At 36.8% G+C, this 21,966-nt stretch overlaps 1 protein-coding gene across 2 annotated transcripts in view; it reads left to right on the forward strand.

The window, feature by feature from the left end:
* The first annotated feature begins 12,042 nt into the window (after window positions 1-12,042).
* LOC108682696 (titin) overlaps window positions 12,043-21,966 on the forward strand; it is a 39,546-nt gene continuing 29,622 nt past the window's right edge. Inside the window, exons 1-2 of one of the 2 annotated variants that reach the window (XM_018171917.2) lie at window positions 12,043-12,088; window positions 19,425-19,472. In XM_018171917.2, the coding sequence (XP_018027406.1) occupies window positions 19,437-19,472 (36 nt within the window). In that variant the 5' untranslated portion in view covers window positions 12,043-12,088; window positions 19,425-19,436. Of the gene's footprint in view, window positions 12,089-12,111; window positions 12,261-19,424; window positions 19,473-21,966 lie in introns of those variants that run through there. The other variant, XM_018171918.2, reaches the window with a different exon arrangement.

Genomic DNA, 21,966 nt, shown 5'->3' on the forward strand with positions numbered 1-21,966 from the left:
ACATCTTCATTCTACAAATATTACCAAGAATTATAGTTGCATAAACATATCACACACGAATTATTGTGTTTTTAAAACTGAATTTATACATAGCCGAATTCATACTTGCGTCATCGTGGGAGCAAATTAGCCGCAAGACTTAAATTAAACTCCGATATGATAGTTATTAGTGTTAATTTGCACGGTGCAACGCTTGATAAATAATCTTGAATTTTTGTGATCAAATTCATTGGGTTAACAACGTGTGGTTTTATAAAATCACGTGCACATGGCACGAAGTAATTTTTCTAAAATTAATTGGGTAAATTCTGTGTGACATAAATATTGGTACTGTAGCTGGAAAATGCGTTAGTTTTCTACGACGAAAAATTATGCAAAAATCGGTAAGTGGAATTTTTTTCACCAAATCATAAGCGGTCGGTCATCGATTCACGACCGGCCATCGCAAAAATTCTCATTGAAAAGCTTCATCATTAATTGATGTGAACTAACATTGTGATTCATCGCCGAGGCCAAAAAATTTGAAAGAGACCAGGGCCCATACTTTCAAAAAAAGTTAAGAGATCGTAAGTTCATCAGCCAATCATTGGCGGCATTTCAAGCAAAATCCACCAATCATAGACAAGAAAATAGAGCGTAACTACTTACGTTCACTTAGCGAATTTTGAAAGTATTGCCCCAGAAACCTGAAACAATCAAAATGTGGTAATCGGTGTTCATCATTGATTCAAGATTTGATAATCGATGCTCATTAACAGTAGCAAGGGTTGAGAAGCGGAGGGCACATGTTCACTTTGTCTTATTAGAACAAACTGCTTGCTTGAGTGGCCATGGTGGGTCAAACTTTTTGCTTCACATTTTTCATTTACCGAAGGGCAGGATGGTCGCAACCCTGGGCCAGCAGCTAATACATCGTGAATATACTCACCAACTCTTTCAATTCCCATCTGAAAAACTCTGAGCTCTTCATTCTTTATACTGACTTTGGCTTAATATTCAAGATATTAGCTGAAATTTTCTTTTATTCGAGCTACTTCAATCTCTGCAATTAGACTCGGGAAAATGAACATTTTCATATCTTATCAAAGCGAGAAACATCGGATCGCATTGTATTTTACGAAGTGTTACGATATAATGGTCGAGCACGATATGATTTTACTTTATCAGACTATCTTTCAGATTTCGTCGCGTTACATCTATGATTGAAGTTTGTCACTGTATTTATTGTTATTGGGTTCCTAATATAAGATTATTGGACAATTTGCTCTTAGAAAGAACATTTTCGCCAAATAGGAGCTGCATTGCTATTATAAATACTTTGAAACCTTTTGGTCAGTATAATGCAGAAACAGATAATTCAGTGCAGGAGCAAACAGTCCTTTAAATTATGCATAAGCTATTTCTCGAGCACTTCTTCTCAGGCAATACAAACCTCATATTATTCTAGTATTCTAACTGATAATTTATATCACTAACATATATAATTAACAAAACTATCCCCTATCAACAGGGATTTATGCTTTATAAATAAATGATTACTCGCTTGAATGCATAAAATTTATGCTTGTTTTTTTTTGTATGGAGTCGTGCAAGTCATGATGTTTGAAGGCCGCACTCTCGTCGCGCTTAATGACCTTTGCTTTCGATGACCATCAACGAGTAGGTTATAAGCGCATCCTACGTGCAGGTCATCATATTAACGAGTAGGTTATAAGCGCATCCTACGTGCAGGTCATCATATCAACGAGTAGGTTATAAGCGCATCCTACGTGCAGGTCATCATATCTTTTGCACCTCACACACGTAAAGCTACCTTGATCTGAGATCCTACCTTGATCTGAGATCCTACCTTGATCTGAGATCCTATACCTTGATCTGAGATCCTACCTTGATCTGAGATCCTACCTTGATCTACAAGTCTTGTAGATCTTCAAAAAAATTTACTAGGCTTAAGAAAACTGGTATTTTTGGTCACTTGCAAGTGATTTGATGCAAAAATAATGGAAAATATTTTATATAATTATAAATATTCGCTTCACATACAGTAACCAGTAGCTCCATTTTCGGGCACTCGTACCCTTCACGCGTCAGTGAATCTCAGCTTCAGTTTCATCGGCAATTATTGAGTCTTCCAGAGAAAACTTTAAGGTCATCACCTGAGCACACATTAAACTTAAACTGATTAACCTTTTAATCTCAATAGATAAATTTACTGCCCCGAAAAGCCGTCCTTTAAGCGTAATCAGTAAAATTTTTCTTTCAAATGAGCATTCATGTGTAATGTACAGTAAACTGCTTTGTTGCTCAAGTGTTTAAAACATTGAAATTAAGTGAAAAACTAATTTTCCAAATAAGTTGAGAATTTTCAATAACGCCTCAGAGAGACAATTATTCGAATCCTAATAATTCTTTCTTTCTACATGTTGCGACATTACAATTGGCATAAATTTATAATTTGTATACCATCAAGATTAAGAAAAGGCTAGTTTTATGTCTGGTCTATGGTTTTATTACTCATTATGAGACGAACGATGGCGCTCTACATGATGCTGGAGTGCAATATGCGATGCAAATGCAGACGAAAGTTGCATGTGATTTTTGAGGTCGATCGATATTACAGGGAACAGCTATCGTCTTTAATCGCTTATCAAACAAGAGTTTTAATATCTCTTTATAATCTTTTATTACATTTCACAAATCCTCGATCTATAGTCATTACATGTGAACTACGATAAAGTCTTAACTATTCTAAATAGTCCATTTAAATCCAACACGCGTCTAGGTATTTGAGATAATATAAAAATTTTATAAATGTAGTTTCTCAGGTTGATGATATTGTTTTTTTGGGCAGCTCGCTTGATCACCGATCAAAATGTGCAAAAATATTACGTAATTTGATAATTTTTCGTTTTTTTCTGGTTGTGAAATTGCTAAGCAAGTTTAGTGATCGAAAATCTTCAAAACGGGTATGCTTATTTACGGTGGGGATGAAAAATTTGTTTATAAAAATTCTTTTTATGTCAATGAACGTTCAACGTACAGCACGCAAAATAATTTGAAAATTCATGCTGCAGCAAAGCCGATTCGCCGCTAACCAGGAGCTCTTGAACTCAGGAAATAACGATGAACAATAATAAATTTAGGAAACAAGGTTTGAACAGAGAAAAATATTCCTGTAACTTTCTGAAATTAGAGGCAAACTTGGCCCACGCATTTTGGCGCCTCTTAGGTCACCTTTGGCCTTCATTGACCCAGGCGTTGGCCGGCGCTCTGCCGATCAAACCTTTGGCATTCTCTGATGACATGTTCCTGCGCTTACCTGATGGCTCAGAGGTGTGAAGATGGAGCAGGTCATACCCCAGATTACAGGATTTTGGGGGTGAATGCTAAAAACATTTTATAAGCGCCTTCAAGGATTCAAACCTATGTAGGTCAAACCTAGTAGGGAATCAGAAATGCATAAAAAATAGTTTTTATCGAGTAAATTTTTATGTATGTTCATTAGTGGAAAATATTATTGTATACATGACCCCTTATAGATCTTCAAGGAAAAACTATGAAATATGGCATGTATATTAGCAATTAGTTTACAATTTCCAGAAGCTCAATTTTGTTAATCTATTGAAATTATATTATTAACACTACGAACACAAGGCAGGCCAATCCTCTACCACACCACGCTAGACAGAGCGAATGTTTCGAGAAATAATCTTATTCCAGGAAAGAGGTCGAGGTCGGAGTAAATTCTTAGTTAGTCATCGTATCAAATGTTTTCTCCTACATGAAAGATGAGCTAGCTTGGAGTAAAGGCCTTCATGACTACAAATCGAAAGTTGAGGTAAGCGCGTTCTTTGAAATGTGAGCAATTCAACGATTGATCGTGCTGCTCGTGGTGAGTGCTCACATGCATCATCGTGCTGCTCGTGGTGAGTGCTCGCATGCATCATCGTGCTGCTCGTGGTGTGTGCTCGCATGCATCGTGCTGCTCGTGGTGTGTGCTCGCATGCATCATCGTGCTGCTCGTGATGAGTGCTCGCATGCATCATCGTGCTGCTCGTGATGAGTGCTCGCATGCATCACCACGTGGTGATGCTCGTAGTGATAGACAAATTTTGAAGAGCAGTGATTCAAACTGACTAATTTAAAGAACATCTTTATGTTAGTTACCAAAATTTTCTGCATTTAACAATTCCAAAACTTGTCGGAAATATAAAATCGTTGATATTAAATAGTTACTTAAATTTTATGTTCAGTTGACATAACTTGCTAAGGAATGGATATTTAAGGTCAAACGCACAATATTCTTCCGTTTATTAGGACTTATTTAATATTAAGTAGAATAAAAACCGGTGAGATTTTCGCATGTACATTTATATCACGAGCCAGGTTCAGTGACATTTTTCACTTTCTGAACCAATGGAAAAAATTTACGATTTTCACCCAAAAAATTTAGTAGGCTCAAAAAATATTCTTGAACCATCAAGATATTAAATTTCTGCTCGCGTTCTTTACGTGGAAACTATCATTCACTTCAGAAGAAAAAACTTTAAACATATTAAACCTTAAGTTGAGCTTCGCGTGCTCTTATTACAACGCACGCGCATCGTGCACGTGCTGTGCTTCCTTTGTTCTCAGAACAATACCGCCGCATTTTTTGCTGGGACAAGTTTTTTCCTTAATAATATTATCAGAATTATACACAAAGCGCCTTGAGAGCTCCTACGGCCTTTGAAAAAACCTCACCATGTCTCGGCTAGGGGCAAGGCTGTCAATTTCTCCGTTACCAGCGGCTCAATTGAAGAGTGCGTGCTAAATGAAATGCATTTGTACATATTTCCGCAACTACTCAAAACCGCGTTTTTCATCACCGTTAACGTACAATCGAATCCTAATCCTACGTTAATCCTAATCCTAATCGAATCCTAAGTATCATATCCTTAAGGTTTTCCCTTCATTAGTAGGTCTATCTTGAAAAAAAATATCAACAAGTTTTCATGTTGACTAAAATCAAACCATGTAATGAAACGAAATTAAATCTCAAACTCGGTAATTTGACATCGATCTTAGGAAACTTATAGATAGGATTGGCGCGGGTAAATTACTTTCACATGCATCGATCACTGCTTAACCCAAATAGGTTCAACACGTAACATGAGGTTCGTCAGGCGTCGGTCAACATGACTGATGATATACTTGATTACCATCATCTTCATCAAAAAGCGGTAAATAGAGTCTATAACTATGTCGCTGGGATGTTCTTCGCATTTAGTTCAGATAAAGATTATTAATAATGATGTTCAAGTGAAATGCTTCGAAGCGTCTCTGCACATTATTCTTGTATAGAATTCTAATAAACACCTGTCGACGGGGGGATGATCTAACACAACATTTTTATCAATAGGAAAAATTGTACTACTAACTTCCAGTGTAATCAAGTAAACTTTTAGAAAGGGATGCCAAACTGTCGAACAAAATTTTTTATTTTCCCTGAAGTTTAGAAGATGAATCAAATGTTGTTCCTGGCCGGGGGGGGAGGTGGATCGGATAGTTCCCGCCGTCGCACACCGCAAAACTTTGTCTACATAACTCAGTACACTAATGTCGGCACAGGAATGCATGGCTACTAATTGACACTCGAGCGATGTATTTGGACTGGAGATCACATTCAGTAAGTGGTTCATGCCGATTTAATGTAAGAAAAAACTTAGGCGAAGAGTTAATTACACGACAGCAAAATGCATCCTTAGAGGAGGGGGGTAACATTACGCAAGAATGACTGAATTGAAAATAATTAATGATTTTCGATTATAAGGTAAGAACAAGCTAGTATGAATTTCAATATCTAATTATCTCAATCGTAACTTTATTGCATGGTGATATGCATGTGAATGCCGAGTTGCATAATTGACAGTTGATATTACGTTAATTTTACTTTAAAATATACAGTGATTTGATTTTTTTGACATATGCCTTCTCGATGCCAATTAGGCTTGTTATTTTACTATGCTATATAAGAGTGCATTGCAGTATGTGCGGCTGAAGTGAAGGTGGCGTCTTGCATTCCATCGAGCAATGCTAGGTACAAGCCTGGATGCTTGGAATATGTTTGAAGTGGCAGGCATGTCATCGTGCAGTATTAGCCTGCAGTGACAGCTTGGATACTTCACTGATGTTCGCTTCGGACAAAGTGGCCAGGATAGACAGTAAAGGTTCAGGTGAAAGTAGTGTAGATCGAGGCGACTCTATCGCGGCTGTCTGGTCGGTAGAGCGCGCCGAGCTGTGCCGCTATATGGGCGTTAACCTCGACGCGCGATGACCGAGACCATGGTGGACATATCCCAGAGTAGATTAGTTTACCTCTATGCTCAAAGTGTTACCTAAATCTGAATATGTTCATGGAACATAAAAATTCAATGGTCTAATTCTTATTGGCGACATTGTTTATTATCCCGAGTCAATTGCCGAGACGTCATACTGAAGAAAGTATTTAGTTTAAAAGATTATTGGAGAAGCAATAATCGAAATCCTAAACCGGCAGGATGTCCAGCACAACTTTGACTAAAATTTTTAAGAAAAATTGCAGGCGGTAGATTTTGTGCTACAATTTACCAAGAAAATCATATTCATATCTTCATATTAGCTATATTTTTTAGCTATATTTATTTATGTCATATTTTTCCAGTAGCTATATTTCAATATAGCTAAAAATGCACAAAAATTTATTAAATTACAGGTGCGAATTGGGAATGAAGCACACACTAAAATGAGTAGGCATTGCAAGATCGAAAATTGTACATCCAAAGATTATTAAACTTCAGGTTCAATATAATAAACGATCAATTAAGGGGATCTGATCAACTTTCTACAGATCTCACACGCATACCTCACTCATAAAGTCATATGTTGAACACACGCATTAGCAAATAATCTCTAAAATTTTAATGTTTATTCATTTTATTTTTATATTAAACTTTAGAAAAGATAATGGAAGAAACTTGAGCACGAATAAACTTAACAAATGTTTAATTAGGCAGTGAGATTTTTTTTTCTTGCCAATTCCGAACAGCTCAGTGAACCCAAATGACATCCAGTTTATGGAGATGTTATATGCTCCTCATCAACACAGGTTCAATACATTTTGTGTAAAGTAAGTCACTACACATCAAAATTAGAACCCTTTCATGTACAAAAAGTATCACAAAAATCATCAAAAAAATCATCACAAATTCTTCTGTCTATAAAACGTCTCAAAACAAGTCATAAAAGTTTTTTTTTTGTGGTACCTAACGTCTGAAATCAACTCCAAGAACTCGTTCGTCCATTAACGTGTCACAAGTCCGAAATATCTTTTCGTCCTTGGTACCCAAACAAATCTCCAAATGATTTTTTGCTAGAGCTTCAAATCATAGAAACTGTTTTTCACATCTACCGTATTTATACGGCATCAATCATATATGTTACTTCCTTCACTTGGCACGAGTCACACAAATCCTTGAGGACGAACTGTTCCCCCGGCACCTCACGTACCACACCAAATCCAATAATTCGTATTACTGACATAAAAGTTCTTTTAATATAAATGCGAGTCCAAATTTATGTTGAGTCCTTGCAAGCACTAAATTCTATATAAACAGTATAAACCTCGTCTGCATTATATCTTAAGCTTATAGCTTGTAGATTTAGGGTTCGGGTTTCCCAAATGGTTTTGACCCGCTTGGAGACGGCGGCCAACCTTGACTCCTTGGCTGCAGGCTACACAAGCTGCCCACCTCGGTCTCGTGGGTGACCTGTTGCCCACCGCATCTTCTCACACTTGCGCATTTTACGGTCTAACGCTATAGTGATGAACATCCTTTTATATAACCTACGAAGTATTAGACATCGAGAATCAAAATACAAAGGCCGTCTTAAATTTTAACTTCCTATCCACTTAGCATGAAGGCGACGGATCCGACGGTAGACTTTGTGCTAGAATTTACGAGAAAAATATACTGACTAATTTAATAATTATTCCTATGGTAGTTTTTTTCTATTGGCGCAATATAACAATAATTGCTAAATAATTAAACTATTTTACAAGGGCAAATTGGAGGTGAAACTCAGAGTTTATAGGGCGTTGGCATGGCAAGGTCGAAAATTATAGAACCAAATATATGTGTTAGTCTGGGAGCATCAAGTTTTAGATTATTCAATAAGAATTCAAAGAATCGTGTAACATTTGTTCTCGATCAAAACCAGGAAACCAATGTCTATGGTAATAACATCAGACATTTCAAAATATAAAATTTTTTATTTTAGTAGTCACGAATATCATTGTGATACATTCGAAAATTACCTACCTTCGCAGAGTATTTTCAAATCACAATTACATATTAGTTCAGATGATGCCACAATAATTGATGTCTCATGGTAGATTTTGAAAAGTATCTCAGTTATCTGCAAAAATTTATCCTCATTTTTTTTTTAATGTTAATTTCGAGTTGGAAGATTAACGGCTAAATTTGTGACCAATTCAACAATTAGTGTTCTTGGAAAGCAACGATTGATTTAACTCTTGATTCAAATCGCACATGGAACAGCCTCGAAAAAACATTTGTGCTCTATGCTCCTCCTGGGCGACCCCTTATTCTACTACAGAGTTAGACGACTACGCCTTAAGAAATTTAACTTGGCTGACCATGGAGGCACCTGCGGATCAACCTTTTGGAAGTATTCCCGTAAATGCATAGAGGAAATGGCAGAAATCCAAATCTGGAGGAAGCATTCTTATGTGAAAATGAAGAATACTAATTCATTTCATGTTCAAAGAAAATTTTCTGATCGCATCACTATAGATTATATTCTCAGGCTTAGTTCGCGCTCATCAAAATCTTTTCTAATATTAAACGCTGTATAAACAGGCCTAATTTTTATTAGGCCAGTAAGGACCAATTTAACACAGATTGTAAACGATGGAAAAATTGTGATTACTTCTGATCGCAAAATAAAGGAAGGCGTGGTGGTTTCAGCTGAAGCAGTGGTTTGGAGGAAAACTACCTCACTTTAGAATATTTGAAATGTTGGCTGACGTTATCTCTCAAGCTAAGTACTTTCTCTATCTGTTAGACAGGCCCAAATAATTGTGATACTGACAGAAGATTGACAACTTCGAAAGGGCTTATCGCACGCGACAAGTCCAATCCAGTGACATTTTTGCAGGTGCACCATTGAAGCTTTCTCTGCATCATCCTATGAAGTCTTTTACTTACTTTGGCCGCCAAAAAATAAAGCACAACAAGTCCTATATACATATATATATATATATATTTTATATATTTATATATATTTTTTTCTCATCATTTTACATGAGTGAAATCTTAGGCTATGCGATATTCAGGAAGACATCGTCACTTTTGAAATAATACTTCAAGTTTTTTGACTGCATTCGTGAATTTCTAAATTATATCCAAACATATAATTCATGGCTGGCATTCGTGTGAAGAAGTTGCGAGTAGCACGGACCTGAAATATGATATATCCACGCATTAAATTACGGCTAAGTTCAGTCACGCGGATTTCTTCCCCCGACGACACAAAGAATATTCAACATTTTAAAATGAGGTAAACTTAGCATCCGACTGGTAATGCCTATCCAGCAGTGATGAGATTAAATCTACCTGCACCGTCGCGTGATGGCAGCCTCCAGTTCTCTGTGCGCTTGATGCTATCCTCTTCATTGATGTAATTACGGCGCATTCATTGCATTATTAGCTGCACGTTGTGTAATCAATATTCCTGCGGTGAGATAATTCAGGTAATAATGTTGTCCAGGGCCATGATCCCAAGCAAAAATTACTATAATAATTTCGTCCTGGAGGTCGCGTCAAATTTTTGGTGGATTGTCTGGTGATTTGGAGTTCCCTGAAACATGCGAAATACGACAGGGTAAATTTGCAATTTTGGACACACCGAAATCTGAAATGAACTGCAGCGCTCGCAAAGTAAAATGTGCCTTGTCCCACAAAATTACGAAAGAAATGATTATCTCACATTACTGGTCGCATGCTTCCAATCAGTTATTTAGGCAATAGAAGTCATTCATTTGAAACATTTGATTTTCTAATGGAAAAAAAATATTTCTACCCGCCGTGTACATTATTCGTACTTCCTTCTAGCAGCGTGAGACTAAAAATTCTTAATCATGTATAATGATGTCTTATTTATCCTCGTAAAAACTAGGGTTCAGTAAAAATATTGATGAGCCGAACAGAACGATGAGGAATTAAATGTGTGTTGTATCTTTCAGTTATATTTCTTCTACACGAATGCCAAAAATAAACAGGGTTGTGCCAGGTCATATTCTAACACGTATTCTAAAATGTGAAGTCCTCTTGCATCCAAGTGCACTCGTATGGCTACTCAGATCTTAGTAGTCCTCAAATTCAGCAATTGATTTGTTAGCTTCTGTAAATGGCGCTAACTAATGAGTCGTGGCTGGCGCATCACAGGTTTTTATGGCACAATTATAGTCATACTTCAATTGTTGCGGTGCCAGTAAGGAATGTGTTAACATAAACCCAGCCACTTGTCACTGCACTCCTGAATAAGGCAGTGACCAGAGTCATTTTGTAGTTCTGTCCATCTATAATGACAGTTTGCATGAGAATTTGTAAGTGATGGACAACGCATTAAACAGTGAACATTAAACCTGAATCTGAAAGGCCGCTCCAGTTTAGCATAGCTCTTATATTGCTTGAGTCACAAATACGAATACTTTTCTATCGGAGCTATTTTATGAAATTCTTCAAAAATTAGTGTTATGAGCCAGATTGAAGATCAGAAACCTGACATCCAACTATAAATATTTAAAGCTTATCGAACCATAAAAATGTACAATATGCAGGGCAGTATGAGACACAAGGTACATTGCAACGACGTCGGTTGACCAGCGTATGCCTCTCCCTGAATGATAATTTCGCCTTAGAACGGCATGTGTCTCAAGCGTAGGAGAACGCATCGAATCCCCCGAAAATGACAATTTTATTTAAGGAATGTCATGAAATGGAATAATTATGTGGCATATTATTTTCCGATGGTGGCATCCCATACCATAGAAGCATACCATCGAAAGGTGGTGAAGAATGATTTACATCCTTATGGAACCAATAGTCGATATTTTTTATTCGTAATGATTCTTATTTTGGTGAAGTGAGTATATAACTAACACATGTAACTGCATCACAAATGACGTTACTTGATCGGGATCTCCAGCTTGTGGTCAAAGTTTATCAGGTAACACAGCATATATATTTCCTGTTCCAACTTTATTTTAGTAGTGGGAATTAATTTTAATGAATTTGTATTATTGCTCTTATTTCTCGCATGTGATATGAAAGTTCCCCAAACGATCAAAATATTTGTGCTAGGTTTTATTGATAATCCACTTCCTCCTAAAGTAACCAGTGAATTCATTTCAAAGATACAGCTAATAGCTTACTTTCTTAAGAAATTAATTCAAATCATTTTATATTTAAATGTGCAAGAGCTGGATCGCTTTAAATTACAGCTATTACCCAAAAAACAGCTTGAGGATAATTAAGGATCAATGACGAATTTAAGAATCGATGTACAACTGCGAAACTGAGAAGCTTTGCGAAAGTTATAACGTTTTCTGGTCTCCTGGTTAGAATGACGAGAATAAAAAACTGAAGGTCAGCATACACGCAGCCATTAATTTTTGGATGGAACAAGCACAGCGGGATTTATTCCAAAAAGTTGAATTGGACGATCATGCATTTTTTAGTATACTTGTGTAAATAGTAATAGGCTGAGGCATTCCATGCACGCATACTCTAAATGAAAGTGACGAAAGTGAAGAGCTTTAAGCTCACTGCAACGACCTTTGAAACTCGTGGCGTCAGAGGCTGAAGAAGTAAGCGCGTCTCAGGATTGGTCGAGCTGCTGCAGGTCACCCTGCGCTGGGCAGGAGAGTGTGACCTGGGCTACGCCCGCCCCCTCCGCTATGGAAAGGCAATGTCGGCAAGCATCTTATAGCAAGTTTGCTGCGAGTCTCTTAGTTCCCAGTTGGGTAGGAGGGAGATAAGACAAGGTAGGTCCTGCTTGCTTGGGTAGTATAGCTTTGCAGCTTCACTGATCGCACTGGACTTTGTTAGTGATCACTTACCCTCAGTTTTGCACAGTGTCCTCGGAGTAAGAATCTTTTTGTGGAATAGCTTCAGAATTATATTGTGAACAACCATACTAATTACTGACGCGTGCACGTGAGTTGTTTCTACGGTTTTGAATTTATTCAGTATCTAAAATTACATGACCATAAATTATTCTCAAACAATACGACTTTTAAATCAAAATGGTTTATCATCATTTTCAAGTGTCGTTGAGCAAACTCCATGATAAAATACCTAATCGTAATTGGCATTCAATTTATTGTTAACATAATAAAATTTAGCGAAATAAATTCTCCATAAGTTTTAATATTTAAAAATGTACCGCAATCTATCTTTCCCAGACATGTTGAATGAAATATTCCCGACTTAAGAGTAAAGTTAAATATTAAAATAATTCCACTATCTCCGTTAATTTTTTACAAATTATGTGCAAGTACTACCAATGATGAAGTTAAACTCTTATTTATGAGATGGATATTGAAATGCAATTATTATGAAATTTTTATTCATATTATGAAATTTTATAACTTTGTGATGCCACCACGTCTGAGACAATCTTAATTGATCCTTTCGCAACTTATGAAGTAAAGAAGACGAACAAAGGAGCCAAAGGCTAAAACTGTGTTTAGCACAATTAATTTCTCTGTGGAAACAATTATTCCATTAAATGCTTTTTGAGTACCTTCTCCTTTTAATCTAAACTATTTATTTGGAATTTCCCATGGAAGAAGCCAAATATAACATCAAAAACTTTTATAAGCGAATAACTCAAATTAACTGCTCTAGTGAACATGAGCGGTCGCAAGCCGCATACAGACGAGGGTTTGATAACAACAACATGAATTTAACGCACTGTAACCAAAAAGGCAGCATGCAATAGGTTCATTACAATCTGCAATCGTCATGCAACTGCATGGTGCACTGCAACCTACAACCAGCATTTAGTTGGTATGCTACCACCATACAACCTGCAGGCAGGAGTTACGCAACAACCTACAATCAGAATGCAGGCGGTGCATTGCCACCATTAAACCAACATACAGGCACTTTGCAGAAAACATACCACCAGCATACACCTGTTGTTTTGCAACCATACAACCAGCGTACAGGTGGTGCGCAGCAACCATGCATACACCCAGTATGCAGGTTGCGCTCTGCTTATTATTGCGTAATTGTCATGCCCTCCTCATGTCGCGAGGCTGACCATCGTAGGGCAGTAGAGGTGCAGTTGCCAAGCTAAATTCCAGTACCGGCAGAACTGCCCTCGAGCGTCGCGCGTTAGTCATCCGAGCGACTCTCACTTTCTGAGAGCCACAGCCTCCGTTGTGGTCAGGCTGCATCCACACCAAACCTGTAACGGTGCCCTAACATAATCCCTTTTCTCTGACGTGTGATGGACAAAAAATATTCATGCGGGGTACTAAAATATGAAGCACATTGTAAGGCAGCACGTGCGCTTGAAAATTAGGGCCGAAAAATTCTGGGGCATAATTTAATAGCAAACGCGTGTACTGTTGGCCTCCTGCAAAGCAAATTCCGTAGCTTAAAGCTAAATAAATAAAGTACAAATTTATTTGCCAACTCCCGACTTGCGGCTCACCAATAGTAATGAGGCTTCTTAGATGCTTTCACTTCTGCAGTTTTTATAAATGAGCGATCAGCTGCACAGAGATCAGATTAAAAAATTAGGACCACAAAGCCACAGCACACACGAACAGCTGCTCCATAAATTTCATTTAAATGATGCTATGCAGACTTTGTTACCTGCACTCCAGCACGAGTGAAACGGCAATTTTACAAAATCGCAATCATGTCTTACATTTATAGCGTGTTATCTATTTCACTGACCTCTTTGCAATTGACGTTTCTTTGAAAATATCTTGCGTGTTTCGTTGATGTATCATCCAGTATGATCAATCATACGCGAATTATGTTGATACATTATTTTCCAATAACTTCCTGCACGGTATTAGCAACTCAAACGAGTCACAACAAGTGAAATTTTCATGTAGCGTCCAGCTTTTATGTTTGAGAGAGGCTATTTAACCAAATTGCTTCCTTAAATATTTGGCATCATTTGACTTTACGATTCGTTACAGACTCTCGCCGAAATAAAAATCTTGGAGCTTCTATCGAAGCAGCAGTCATTTAAGTCATCTAAGCTTACCTTGCAGACATCGAAATACTGTTTTATTAGATTTTAATTAAATTTTCTAACAAAATTTGGACTCCGAATACGTTGATTCTTTTGAAACGCTGCGCTTTAGATGAACACATAAATTTGAGACTGGAAAAGTATGAGTTTGTGCTATTACACGTACTTATTGATGGCATGCTTATTTCGTTTATAATCAACACGCGTGAAACTCATCTCAAAGCAATGTTTGCTAGTTTACCCCCTCATTGCATATATCAAAACCCATCTCCACGACTCCTTATATGGTGCCACCCAACGTCGCTAAAGAGCGGACAACAATTAAACACCTTAAGTCGTGATTGCATGAAATGCGTCACCTGAAGGTGCGATTGCATCAACAAGGCATCACCAAGCGGCGAACGTTTTTTACGTCAGCCTACGTTGCCCATGACGCGTACGTCAGCTTCTTTGTATGCATAAAAGTGCAAGTGAAGACCACGCACGAACATGACGCAGCAATTTTCGCGCTGCCGGTGCAAGAGATGACCTACTTTGCCAGGCGCGCTGTGAATAACAGTAATGATAAGCCGTTGATAATTTCAAATGATTTAAGCGATTCCATAATCATATGAGATAAAGTAGATACGCTATCGCAAAACCATGAGCTATTCTTATTCGTGCAGATCTGATCATTTCTCCAGAAATTATATGTCATTCAATGATAAATTATTAGTTTGAAATTATTGGGATTAATGTAGTGATAGATATGTTAGATATGTTGGGATCCTAAGATTGTAGGCTCCGTTACAAATGACGTTCAAATGAATGTCAATCAATTACATAATTCATCTAACTGTCAGAGTTCATTGTCTATTTTCCTGCCATTCTTGAGAATAAACTCACAAGGAGCAAGCGCTATTACACTAAGCATCGTAATCAGCGTCGTAATCAGCGTGCCCTTAACCTCAACAAGGAAGGTGTCGTCCAAACAACTAGGAGTCATCAATCAATTTTGCATTCACGGCCGATGAATTATCAGCTGAAGAACCAGCAACCTTGAATGAAGCTTTTCCATGGAGACAGTGAATAAGTTCTTCAGCCATTTATGAATACATCAATATTGTTACTAGATGAGAAATTTTCTCTCATTTTTTTTTATTTCAAAAATTTCTGTAGCTTTTATCAGAGCTAGACTCAATCTTTCTTACTAACCTTGTGTTCATTCTGATTTCAATAAATGCATTGATTCCATTGTTGCTCTGGATCGGTAATTGCTGCAATTTCAGAATCGTGTTAACCAGGATCCCGGTAATAAGAATAAAACGAATGTGCGCAAATTAAAGGAAAACTTGTTAATACTAATAATTATTACACTAGGTAGAACATTAAACGATCATTTGACTCTCAATCAAAAACTCAAAAAACTCCTTATTTACATTTTAAATTTGACATTAATTTGAAAATCAAATTTCCATCTAATGCCCACCTTTCTCCTCTCTGTGCCCAACAATACAATGCAATTTTCTAATTACAAATAAAATTTCATTTGTGGATTTACGCTAGAACAAACACCATATATTTTCGGTGCCAACCCAAACAAAGAAACAACATACACACACAAACAAATACATATATTAAGTATTTCTCTACCCTTTATTATGGTTACATTAACAAAATATTTCTCTCTACTTCGTCACTATAAGATCTCCGATTGTTCGATTGCTCTTGCACACTCCTCAAACTCCAAAGATAGCTTGAAACCTGGGCCAGCTAAAAACCTGACAATTTCAGATATGTAGGTCGCTTTTAAAACAAGCTTTGAGTGTTGTAGAGCAAAATATTTTTTTATTATGTGCACTGCTTTCATTCATAATGAAGTATCTTGTGCAACTCTTTATTACTTCACCGAAGAAAAACAAACACCGGGCTCGAAACACTAAACACTCTCTATGGCAGAACTACGTTCTAATTTCCGCAATCATTTACCGCACTGACTGGCTTCGAACAGTCATTGTTTCTTGAATCACCCCGTTTTGTGAATAATACCGTAGTGTTCCCGAACAACATAGCACAGCTTGTCTTCTACTTCAAGGAAATGTTTCCAGCAGTCAAACAAAGAGTGAGACTTCGAATACAAAGCATTCTTTACCATACTCCTTTCGCTCTTAAAACGGCTCGATTTACCCATTGGTTCACCATCATTTCAACTGGTTTAAACTTTATCGTAATTTTGTAAATTCTTTCTAAACATTGCTGACAACACTGTACGGGAATTCTGAAGTTCATTTGGTTATAACTTTAGCTGTATTCGCGCCACGATTGTTTGCAGTTCAGACTTTGTTATGAGTAAAGGCTTCAGGTTGTAATGTCCACCTACTGGCAGGTTATTTGGAACGCAAGGACTACGACCAGTTAGTTCTCTGGGTCGTCAAGCTTCACTGCGTATAAGTCATTGCACAACAAGCCCCTGTATATGAAAACAACCACTGTTCTTACAACACGATCCAAAAAACTCCCATTCAGACGCTCGTTTAAGCGTCAAGATATTTTTCGCAGGTTTAAATATCAACTTGGATTCCATCACGGCTAAGTGGCTGTCGACCCGCATGGTTTAAGCCACGTAATTTAGAGTCTTTTTATTTGTAGGTGTCAGCCTTCTATGGGAGTTGGGAGATTCCATTATAAGTTTATGGTCTTCCCTAGACAGTATCTCTTGCAAAATATGTAGCCGAAATTTGTATTTTCATACAATGTAATATCACAGTAAAATTGAAGTCGTTACATCAAAGAAGACTTTTGTGTTCGCACCTTATAAAATTAAAATCGAGCAGGACTCAGCAATGTATGCAGGTGTTATAAAATGGAAAGCTAGCATATTTTTCATGCTGAAGACTCCGGACGCAGTTGGCGGAGCAAGGAAACTCGCAAATCCACATTCTTCATTGCCCTTAAATGGCGTCACTTCATTGCCCCGCTGCAAAATATCACATGAAATTGAGTCCGAAAACCTCGCAAACACAGGTTTTCCCGGAGAATTTGCTTGATTTGCACTTTACAGAGCCTCCATTTTCGTAACGATAGGATCATTGCAGAATCTCTTGCAAGCTACTCGCAAGTTCCATGAATAATGGGAAATGAGTGACACACTCATTTCCAACTTTATCCGAAATTTCATCCGAGCGATCCATCTTCGTGCGAGATAAGGAGCACTCCCGAGCACGATGTCGTGGTTACCAAGTCTGAGACGTTTATGCTCTTGGCGAAGAGTATTGTAATATTTTTTAGTATTCTGTTCATAAATGCACTTTGTTCGAAAATACTGAGAAAACTGAAGGTTAGTATCACTCATTTCATAGAAAATATCGCTTCAAGAATTCACATTATTTCTCTTTGAATAAAATTGATTAATTACAATAGTGCTTCAAGGAGCGAGTTCACAAAAAAATACAACCATATGTGAATGCCTCAACGAAGAAGCAGCAAGAACGCTTTGTCAACTATAGATGTTGAGCTGTTCCGTGCATGAAGCTTTAATTTTGAATATGTTACGAATTATTTATTTTAAACCGTCCGACTATATAATTCATGTGTCAATTTACTCGGTTTTTATTTCAGTATCACACAATAAGATCTATTTCAGGAAAAGTACAGTGGGATGTTAAATTCACAGTAACCAGTCAAATTCTCGGAAGGACCTTGTAAAGTAACTAGGAATGAGTCACCACATAAGTCGTTAGCCGGCACATTCTTAGTCATAGTAGAGGTCAGGGGTCCGGAGTCTAGCCAGCTTTTGAATCGAGAAATTCCCTCACTCTCTCTTTCGTTGGCGAGGTTTGCGGTGGCCAGGCTATAACTGTAGACTCCGAGACTACGACTAGCTCATATAAATGCCCCGGCTACTCGTAGTGTCTGGCTGGTTTCAACCAAAGATATAATGGGGATGCTTGAATTTCGTAAAGTTTTGACGGGCTTATCTACTTGAAAGAAAGAAATTTTAAGAAATCCTGAAAGGGGAAACTAAGAATGAGCATGTTATCAATTTCTTTTGGTATTCCCACCTTAAAATTATAGTTTTAGGGGCATTTGAGATTAGGACGCGATGGTGGAAAATTTTTAATTAACTACGGATTAAATTTCGACAGATACACTGATCGTAATTTAATGGACATTTTTTACTCTTTTAATAGAATAAGAAATCGCACATTGCTGTATCGTTCTACGAGAAAGAGAGAGCGGGCGTGCAATAGAGAAAGAAAGTTGCACACTTTGTTCAAGCCTTGAATTCTTAATGAACTCACTTGAGTAATTATCGACGCATACTTTGAGCCATGCAGCGGCCTAGTCAATTGTAGAATCACGTGCCAACAACATTCGTAGAAGTAGAAACATGCAGCGGCCTAGTCAGTTGTAGAATCACGTGCCAACAACATTCGTAGAAGTAGAAACATGCAGCGGCCTAGTCAATTGTAGAATCACGTGCCAACAACATTGGTAGAAGTAGAAACATTATGAACGCACCAACTTACTTCAAAGTTTCTGGAACTTTTGCAATAAGTTGGTGTGATAATAAATACGCTCACGTGTTCCGAAAAATGTAGAATGTTTTCAAAATATTCTACTTTTAAAAATGTATGAAAATTTTTAAAGCTAAAAATTTTCAATTGGAGATACATTTCTTTGTGGTTATTTTAAATTTTTCGTTAATTTAATTATAAATTTATATTTTAAGAGAGGCAACGTATTTTTGTATAGACTTCAAAAGTAATATAGGGCTGGATATTTGGAGGAACACGTAGTTCCTGACGATTCATGATCCTGCAACTCGTTATAAATTTAACTAATACCACACATCCTGTGCAACTTTATATTGTAATCAGTGGATTAATAATAATAATAATAATAATAATAATGATAATAATAATAATATTATTAATAATAATAATAATAATGATAATAATAATAATAATAATAACAACAACAATAATAGTAATAATATTACTATTATTATAGTTTATATTTTAACATTATATACCTCTTGCCTCAATACGCTTATTTACTTGCACCTTAATAACATAGAATTTGCAATGAGCGAACTAAAATTGTCTTCCCTCTCGTTGCAGATCCCGAGCAGCATGAAGCTGCTACTACTGCTATGCTTCCTCCTGGAGGTGAGTACCAGCCCTATTCTAATCAATGAGATTCATTGGAAAAAAAGTTACTGCATTTAATTTTAATGCAAAAATTTTTAACGTTTATCAGTGAAAAATGAGATGTTATATAAGTAATCCTTTGGCAACTGCATGCCTGGTTCACTGACGAAATTTATTACCCTTTGCATACTTTTTAAAACGGATCTCAAACGCCTTTATACAAATGGTATTTGAGATATATTTTTTAAAAGCCACAGGCTTTTCAAAAATTTATAATTTATATTCTTTATTTACATTTTATATATATTTATAATTTATACATTTTTATTTTAAAGATGTAAAATAAACGTTGAATCCCTTACTTTCCATTGGTGTGTAAACTATTCATTTCGAATTCAAACTCAAACAAATAAAAATTTGTTATATTGGCACTATAATTTAGAATAACCCTGTATTGCTTACATTGACGCGCGATAATCCGACTCTAAAAGTGAGATATCCGTAGACTTTTTAGGGAATCATTTCAAATGGTTCCAAGTTGCACTTGAACACAGAGAGAGAGATAGAGAGAGAGAGGCTGAGAGAGAGAGGAAGAGTTAATGTTGGCATTGAAAAACGAGCACAAAAATTGCATTTTGATGCTCTTTCGATTATTTATCATAACCGGTTATTTCTGCTGTGAATTTGGCTGTAGCAAAACAGCTAAAGGATGCTAAATAATTGTTATAAAACTTTTAATCAAAACACTTCTTAAATCATCCGTTAGTCGACTATGAGCAATTCGCATATGTTTTTTCTGAATATTCAACAATGACTGATTGATTATCATGTGTCAGCATAGGATTACACGCATATTTATTACTGCACTTCCACAAACTACAAATTTATGAATTTTTTTCAACTTTATTTATCACAATAATTCTTTTGATATTGATTTAAAAGATATACCTATGAAGCGAGTCAGCGAGTCTAAAAGCCAAGAAAATTATTGAAAATTATCTTAAATTATGTGCCTGGAAGCCGTGGCAATTCACTTGCACTATCGCATTAGGTTATAAAAACATGAGTCATCGAACTGCTCACCTTCACCTACATCAGAAGTGCGCAGAAGTGTGTTGTTGGCTGCAGACATCCGTTAAACAAAGATCTTTTGTAAACAATGCAACCAAAATGGATGCGCAAGGCTGCGGATACGTCATAGATTAAAACGAATCAAATGAACGAATTATTTCATTTGAATAATGTATTCCAGTAAATTATAAAAGGTTGTTAGATCTCCCAATTTCCACCGGCATTTAAAATATAAATTTAATTTTTTTGGAATTGAGACACTGGAACAATATCCTCAGATTATCTGCAGGAAAAAATTATTTATGATCTCTAAAGAAGCTTTACATTACACTCACCTCTACGAGAACCTTCACTAACTACAAAGCTGAAATATCCATGAAGCGACTGCTTAAAAATAGAATTTGGTCACGTTCAGGAGAATCTCATTAAGAAGTTAAGCGGAATTTTCGCTATCCTAATAAAAAGATTTCATTATTTTTGCATATTTTACTAGGACGAACGCAACTTATAAATTGAGTTCCATTTGGAGAACCGCAGTTTTTGTGGTCTTGAACAACATTGACTCCACTTATTTGCTTTGCGCGGAGCACGAGAGAGAAAGTTGATCAGCAGGAAAAGTATTCCTAGGCAGAAGTTAGCGTTATCTTTTGACGGATGCTGGTGCACCGCGTACCACCACGGTGCACTAGCATCAATCACCTCTACTGCATCTGGACGAAGTTTTTACAATAAAATGTAGATAGCAGTTAAAAGTTTGAACAGAAAAATTTGAACATCTTCATTGTATCAGACTGGGGGCATGAATGTAATTGAAGATACATCTCACTGGCGAATAGTGAATGGGAGAATTTAAGCCTTGTCTGACAATTTTTAATGATGTAGTTGCTCTGTTTTGCATCACTCAACTGCTCCCTTCATATAAATATTCACAGCGAGATCATTTGATTTTGCTCTCGTTCAATTCATGAGAAAGTTTGGTTTTTAACCATATGAGACGCAAGTAATCAGCACATGTGCCCAGTGGACTGGCCATAGATCCAATTATACGGCCTCGACCAACCAGACGTGAAGGACTTTCGTTTCAACGAAATATCGAATCTAAGTCAATAGGTAAATGGGGTTCAAGTTAAATAAAACGGTGGAAATTAAGTGATGATCGTCTTTTCTGGAAAACCATCTGACATCATTCAGTCAGGCAGCAATTGTAGATAGTGAATGGCATAGTTGAAGGTATGCAAAATGTTCTATTAGTTTTAAGACATAAAATATACCAATTGACAAAAATCGCGCAAAACTATAAGTAGATCAATCCATACGAAGTCAAACCCACTATATATTTTCTAATTTTCCGCTACTTATGACGATTCATTATAACGTAGATTTTCGATCCAAAATTTAGTGGCCGGCTATCTCTAGCCAATCAATATTTTTTCTTAATCAG

The sequence above is a fragment of the Hyalella azteca genome, unplaced genomic scaffold (genome assembly GCF_000764305.2).
Source record: "Hyalella azteca isolate HAZT.00-mixed unplaced genomic scaffold, Hazt_2.0.2 contig17406, whole genome shotgun sequence".
Taxonomy (NCBI): Eukaryota; Metazoa; Arthropoda; class Malacostraca; order Amphipoda; family Hyalellidae; genus Hyalella; species Hyalella azteca.